A 7,500-nucleotide genomic window follows, 5' to 3' on the forward strand; every position below is an offset into this window, starting at 1 on the left:
TAGATATATTCTATATTAGCAAAGCATGCTAACTGTACTAGCAAAAACACTCACCAGACACACACACACACACACACACACCTAAAATCCTCACAAGATGCAGCACCTAAAAATAAATAAATAAATAATGTTGCTGTTCTGTTTCAGTTTTACTATATCGCTGGCTGTCGAAGACCTTAGAATGCTAAAACATTAGCGTGGCTCGTTAGCTAGTCTCTTCCTTCGTGTTCTTGCTAATTGTTCTCACAGCTTTCTTAGATTTGAGTGAAAGTTGAACACAGAATCTTTTCTGTGTAATTTAAATGTTAAATGTTTCTGCTGTCAGTAGATGGACTTTGATCAGTTACACTACAAGCTTCTGTATGCAGACTGATAACTGTGTGTGTGAGTGTGTATGAGTATGTGTGTATGAGTATGTGTGTATGAGTATGTGTGTATGAGTATGTGTGTATGAGTATGTGTGTATGAGTATGTGTGTGTATGAGTATGAGTGTGTATGAGTATGAGTGTGTATGAGTATGTGTGTATGAGTATGTGTGTATGAGTATGTGTGTGTATGAGTATGAGTGTGTATGAGTATGAGTGTGTATGAGTATGTGTGTATGAGTATGTGTGTATGAGTATGTGTGTATGAGTATGTGTGTATGAGTATGTGTGTATGAGTATGTGTGTATGAGTATGTGTGTGTATGAGTATGAGTGTGTATGAGTATGAGTGTGTATGAGTATGAGTGTGTATGAGTATGAGTGTGTATGAGTATGAGTGTGTATGAGTATGTGTGTATGAGTATGTGTGTGAGTGTGTATGAGTATGTGTGTATGAGTATGTGTGTATGAGTATGTGTGTTTGAGTATGTGTGTTTGAGTATGTGTGTTTGAGTATGTGTGTTTGAGTATGTGTGTTTGAGTATGTGTGTATGAGTATGTGTGTATGAGTATGTGTGTATGAGTATGAGTGTGTATGAGTATGAGTGTGTATGAGTATGAGTGTGTATGAGTATGTGTGTGTGTGAGTGTGTATGAGTATGTGTGTATGAGTATGTGTGTATGAGTATGTGTGTTTGAGTATGTGTGTTTGAGTATGTGTGTTTGAGTATGTGTGTTTGAGTATGTGTGTTTGAGTATGCATGTGTGAGTGAGTGTGTGAGTGAGTGTGTGTGAGTGTGTGTGTGAGACACAGAGAAAGGGACCTTTAAGTGTGAGCACATGATCTGTCTTCACTGTTCCTGAGAACCACTCCCAGGTCATGATGGTTCTTCCTTAATGGCCGTGTCCTAACACTATGTAGTCAGATGCAGGTGGTTAGTTGTTAAAGGCCCTGAGTTACTGATCCTGTGTCTGTGTCTGTGTCTGTGTCTGTGTCTGTCTGTGTCTGTGTGTGTGTGTCTGTGTCTGTGTCTGTGTGTGTCTGTGTCTGTGTCTGTGTCTGTGTGTGTGTGTGTGTGTGTGTGTGTGTGTGTGTGTGTGTGTGTGTGTGTGTGTGTGTCAGTAAACAGACCCATACAGTGAGCTGAAATCTGTAAGAAATGAGTGACGTTGTGGAGAATTTGGACCCTCGGGAGCTCGACATTGATGAGGAGGAAGCTGAAGAAGTGGACTTTGATCCAGGTGAGTTTATTACCTTCATATTACCTTCAGAGTTTATTACCTTCATATTACCTTCATATTACCTTCAGAGTTTATTACCTTTATTAATATTCATTAACTTGCTGATGCATTAGATTCATGTCTTATATTAATGTGTTTTAAGCCCATTAGAAGGGTTTAGTTGTGTCACTGCAGGCCTTCAGACAGAGGTGTGTCACTGCAGGCCTTCAGACAGAGGTGTGTTACTACAGGCCTTCAGACAGAGGTGTGTCACTGCAGGTCTGTAAATACACCAAAATGTTTGGGAACAGTTTCAGGGTCACACTCAGAGGAACACATATAAGCACTGAGACATGCAGCAACATCAGCAACATCCTGAGTGTTTGCAATCTGGGACAGGACTGTAACGGAGTGTGTAGTGACGCAGGAACATGGTCAGGTTCAGCTTTGGGTTTGTCCAGAGGCTCAGGAGTAAAAGAACAGAAGTAAATTCTCTGTATCACGAGTTACAGTAGATCTGTTAGTGCCTTTTTACACCCGGTCACTTCCTGTGTTGTCTCTGATCCGATAGCCGTCTGATCTGTTAAAACTGTCCCATTTACATCAGGCCACATAAACGTGTCTCGGCGAATCGGACATCGATCTGATCTTTCTACTCCCGCCCAAAATGCTAATATATTTGCCCTCATTTCTGGGGTAATTGAAACAGAACACACTTTGGTGTCTGCGGTTTTCAGAACGCGATCGAAAAGAAGACGTAAAAACTGGTTACGACGTTTATGCTACAAAAAACAGCGTTTACTGTTTGCTGCGTTTTCGCTGGCGGCAGCAGCGCGTTTTAAGCCCCGATGGATCTCAGGTGGTGGGTCTCAGGTGGTGGAGAGCAGGTGGTGGAGCTCAGGTGGTGGAGCTCAGGTGGTGGAGAGCAGGTGGTGGAGAGCAGGTGGTGGAGCTCAGGTGGTGGAGAGCAGGTGGTGGAGCTCAGGTGGTGGAGCTCAGGTGGTGGAGCTCAGGTGGTGGAGAGCAGGTGGTGGAGCTCAGGTGGTGGAGAGCAGGAATGTGTGACGATAAATCAGAGCCATTAGTTGTGTAAGGAAAATGAGGAACCTGATGATTTGATCATGAAAATCTTGGCTCTGGCACGAGATGTTTCTGTAACTGTGTTTTCATAAACGATATGATCAACATGTCTCACTGTGGTGTGTATCAGCAGAACATCAGGCCCTAACGTTCCTCTGTAATCTACACATCGACAGATCGCCTGTTAATTTCAGCTCCAGAAGGAGAACCTGAAGAATGAGCACGTGTGGGCTTTGTATTGGTTACTGTGTGTGTGTGTGTGTGTGTGTGTGTGTGTGTGTGTGTGTGTGTGTGTGTGTGTGTGTGTGCGCGTGCGCGTGTGTGTGCGCGTGTGTGCGCGTGTGTGTGCGTGTGTGTGTGTGCGTTTTTGTGCATGTGTGCATGTGTGTGTGTGTTTGTGTGTGTGTGTGTGTGTGTGTCTGTGTGTGTGTGTGTGTGTGCCAGGAGAAACAAAGGGAAAAAGAGTGGAAAATAAACAAAACAGAAGGAATTTGAGGGCAAGACGTGTGTGTGTGTGTGTATGTGTGTGTGTGTGTGTGTGTGTATGTGTGTGTGTGTGTGTGTGTGTGCCAGGAGAAACAAAGGGAAAAAGAGTGGAAAATACAAACAGAAGGAATTTGAGGGCAAGACGTGTGTGTGTGTGTGTGTGTGTGTGTGTGTGTGTGTGTGTGTGTCTGTTTGAGCTGGTGACATACGACACAGTTCTGCAGCGAGTCTCAACATGTCCTCACCTCATCACCCTGAGGTCTGCCTCCCCCTCAGTCCTGCTTTTGTCTCTCTTCCTCTCACTGTTTGTTCTGTGTCTCTCTTCATCATGTAGAGTTACAGATCAGGGAAATGTCCTTAAGTCTGTGGTTATTATACTGCAGGATCGAGTTTAAACACGAACAGTTACGTTAGAAGCTTTGTGTGGATTATAATAATAATAATACAAGTTTTTGTCCTGATATTGTGGTAATAAATCAACAAATATAAACAAAGCTTCAGTTTAGTAATAAAAAAACTTATTCATGAAAAAACTGAAACACTTTGAAATTATTTCTGGTTTATTTTTTTAAACATATTCTTGCTTGTGCAGGTAAACATCGATTTCTGTTTCTGCACTGAAATTCTGATCTTTTTTTGGCCCAGTGATCAGGGATCATCAAAAGATCAATAAGAGCCGCTTAACGTTCAGGACATGAATTTTATTTGATTTGTTCACACTCGTGTGTTTGGAGTGAACAGTTTCTACATGCTGAACTTTTAGCTCTTTATATGACAAACACAGTCAGTGAGCATTGAGCAGAACATTTACTGGAACATGGAGAAGGATGTGAGCAATGAGTTCACCTGCCTGTCAGAGGATGAGGAGGAGGAGGATGAAGAATCTGCTGCACTTGTTTCCAGTGACTGCTCTTCAGCCAGCTGACGATGAGGATCGTGTCCTTGATGAGACTTTATCTCCAGATGTTTATCTAGCAGCCACTCTGTTTGTTCCTGTAATAATGTGTAATGATTGTACACGAGTTTTATAACCGTACAAACCCAATGATCTGGAGATGATTAGCGCTGAAGCTCCAGTGTCTCATTACCACTTTTCCACCAGAGCGAGTGCTGGTGCTGTTTCAGAGTTGGTTCCATTGGTGAACCTTCTAAGAACCGGTTTGCCTTTCCATCAGTTAGAGATCATCACAGAGCCGAGTGTGACGTCACTGTATATGTGTCACGTTACACAGCAACGTTAGCGCAGCGGCGACAAACACAACAACAACAATGGTGGATGTTACTTTACTGTTAATGCTCATGGCTTTGTGAACCTACATTAACACCCAAACGCGGCGAATCCAACGTGTACGTGCGGCTCCGTGTAATCTGTATAAACAGAGGTTGTGATGGAGAAAGTACTTAACATTATTTTATCATTAACACAGAAAAAGTTAGCCTTAGCATGTAGCTACCTACTATCATGTGTGCTGGTAACTGATCATATTGTGGTAAAGTAAAAGTGTATTAAACATTAGCATACATAAGGTACATTATCTAACAGTAGCCCCGCCCACAGCCCCGCCCACAGCCCCTGCAGTTTTTAAGTCTAGACCAGCGACGTTTTGGTGCTACATAAGAACCACTTGTCCTGGTTCAGAGCTGGTGCTTTGGCGGTCAAAAAGAAAGAACTGGTTCTAAATTAGGCTCCGAACCTGCACTCAAACTGCCTCGGGGTAAAAGGGCACAACAGAGCGCTTTGTTCACGCTGCCTGTAGGCTGTAAATTCGACAGCTACACTTAGTGTTCAGTGGCTGCTGCATGTCTTTACACTCACTGCTGAGTTCATTTCTGTAACACACACAGCACTGTGAGGTTCAGCTGCTCAGATGATGACGTAAACATTCAGTTCTCTCTTTTTGCCTCCTGCACAGGACGGTGTCCAGATGACGGGGGTAAAATTTCACTCCTGCTGCCAAATAGGTCAGAGCTGTGTCTCACTGCACCCTGTACTGAGTCCAGCCGGGGAACTGAACTAATATACTGCTCCCGTTTCTATGGAAATGAATCAGTCTCAAAACAAAGTGTCTAAGTTTCAGACCCCAATCTGCCCCGAAACCCCTCGCATTTTAAGAGATGGACCACGACAAAATCTGTGCTTCTTCTTTATTTTTATACAGGTGAATGTCGCATCCCATTTTCTGCAGTGTACAAGACGGTGGGGTTTAAAGAATCTGACTCTCAAGTGTTTCTCGTCACTGAGCCAATTACAGCCCGGGTTCTGGAAGTGGAGCGATTCACCAGGGCATTGGACCGATTTAACCCATCTAGCAGAAGGAGGGGATCCAAGGTGTGTGACACACACGCACACACACACACACACACACACAGACAGACACACACACACACACACACACACAGGCACACACACACACACACACACATAGACACACACTCACACACAGACACACACACACACTCACACACACACATAGACACACACACACACACACACATAGACACACACACACAAACACACACTCACACACACACACACACACTCACACACACACATAGACACACACACACAAACATAGACACACACACACAGACACACACATATACACACACACACACAAAACAACACACACACATATACACACACAAACCAACATACACACACACCCACACAAAAACACACAGACACACACACATCTACAGTACACACAAAAAGACACAAAAACAAACGCACACAGACACACACATTTACACACAAAAACACAGACACACACATATACACACAAAAACACACACACACACACAAACACACACACAAAAACACACACATACTGTACACACACACGTACACATACATATACACACACATTCAGATACATTAGGCTTTTTTATGATGCTGTAGTGTCTGTGCCATTTCAGTTCAGTTTAAAGGTGTGTGTGTGTGTGTGTGTGTGTGTGTGTGCGTGTGTGTGTGTGTGTGTGTGTGTGTAGGTTATGACAGCTGTATTCCGTATCGAGTTGAAACACGGAAACTTCACTTGGGTTGTAAAGAGGAAGGAGAAACACTTCATGGAGTTGCACAGAGAGTTACTGCGCTACAAAACCTTCATAAGGATTCCTTTACCTTCACGCAGGTTACAAACACACACTTTCACATGCCCTGCCCACCCCTGCATGCCCCGCCCACTTCATGTCCGTCTGTACATTCTATTCATTATCCATTATATTGTGTGTGCGTGTGTGTGTGTTTTAGTCACACCGTTCGCAGAAAGAGTGTCAATAAGGCCGAGGTTCGGCAGATGCCCATTTTACCCCGGGGAGGGAGAGAGGAAATCACGCGGGACGAGCAGGTGTCCAGCAGACGAGTGAGTCGGTCAAAGTTAACACACTGATCTGTCTCTTACATATCACATTAACACTCATTAATCAGTTAATCAATCACAAACCCAATCACTCTACACTTACCTCTGAACAGGAAGTCATGCATGTTGTGTGTGTGTGTGTGTGTGTGTGTGTGTGTGCGTGTGTGTGTTTCCAGAAACAGTTGGAAGATTACCTGAACAAACTGCTGCGCATGAGCACCTACCGCAAATACCACGCTACTGTAAGCTCTAATGCTAATGCTAACGCTAAACAGCGTAAAGTCCACTCCTGAACACTGTGTGTGTGTGTGTGTGTGTGTGTGTGTGTGTGTGTGTGTGTGTGTGTGTGTGTGTGTGTTTAACAGATGGAGTTTATTGATGTGAGTCAGATGTCCTTCATTCATGACTTGGGCCCTAAAGGCTTGTGAGTAATATTATTAATAAACACAGTGTTTAATTAACTCTGTTCATTAAGTCAATTAATCTAATTAACGTCACTTCCTGCTAAGAGAGGGGATGGTGTACAAAAGGTCAGGAGGTCACCGCATTCCTGGCATGAACTGCTGCGGTCGCAGTCAGATCTGTTATCGGTGGTCTAAGAGGTATGTACACACACACACACACACACACACACACACACACAGACAGATGAATAAACAGAGAGATAGACAGATGTTTTGGATTGAGTGTTTGTTGTGAATCTGATTAAAGATGGCTGGTGATGAAGGACTCCTTTCTCATGTACCTGAAACCGGACACCGGCGCCGTGTCTTTCGTCCTTCTGGTGGACAAAGAGTTCAGCGTAAAGATAGACTTCAAACACACCGAGACCAAATACGGCGTGAGGATTGACAACCTGTCCAGGTCAGTCCTTAACAGGAAGTCCATGGTGAAAAAACTTACCGTGAACAGGAAGTGACGAGTGTGTGTGTGTTTGTGTTGTGTTGTGTTCCAGGTCTTTGGTGTTAAAGTGTAACAGTTATAGACAC

General features: G+C 43.7%; 1 protein-coding gene across 4 annotated transcripts in view; it reads left to right on the forward strand.

Annotated features, from left to right (window-relative positions):
* LOC113637715 (phospholipase D1-like) overlaps positions 1–7,500 on the forward strand; it is a 33,826-nt gene that overhangs the window by 4,874 nt on the left and 21,452 nt on the right. For 3 of the 4 annotated variants that reach the window (XM_047820564.1, XM_047820561.1, XM_047820562.1), the window contains exons 3-11: positions 1,489–1,607; positions 5,312–5,481; positions 6,141–6,283; positions 6,403–6,514; positions 6,688–6,753; positions 6,877–6,935; positions 7,021–7,113; positions 7,223–7,375; positions 7,467–7,500. The exon at positions 7,467–7,500 is cut by the window's right edge and continues 116 nt beyond it. In XM_047820564.1, coding sequence (XP_047676520.1) covers positions 1,526–1,607; positions 5,312–5,481; positions 6,141–6,283; positions 6,403–6,514; positions 6,688–6,753; positions 6,877–6,935; positions 7,021–7,113; positions 7,223–7,375; positions 7,467–7,500 — 912 coding nt within the window. In that variant the 5' untranslated portion in view covers positions 1,489–1,525. The remainder of the gene's footprint in view (positions 1–1,488; positions 1,608–5,311; positions 5,482–6,140; positions 6,284–6,402; positions 6,515–6,687; positions 6,754–6,876; positions 6,936–7,020; positions 7,114–7,222; positions 7,376–7,466) is intronic. The other variant, XM_047820563.1, reaches the window with a different exon arrangement.

The sequence above is a fragment of the Tachysurus fulvidraco genome, chromosome 11, assembly GCF_022655615.1.
Source record: "Tachysurus fulvidraco isolate hzauxx_2018 chromosome 11, HZAU_PFXX_2.0, whole genome shotgun sequence".
NCBI classification, from domain to species: Eukaryota; Metazoa; Chordata; class Actinopteri; order Siluriformes; family Bagridae; genus Tachysurus; species Tachysurus fulvidraco.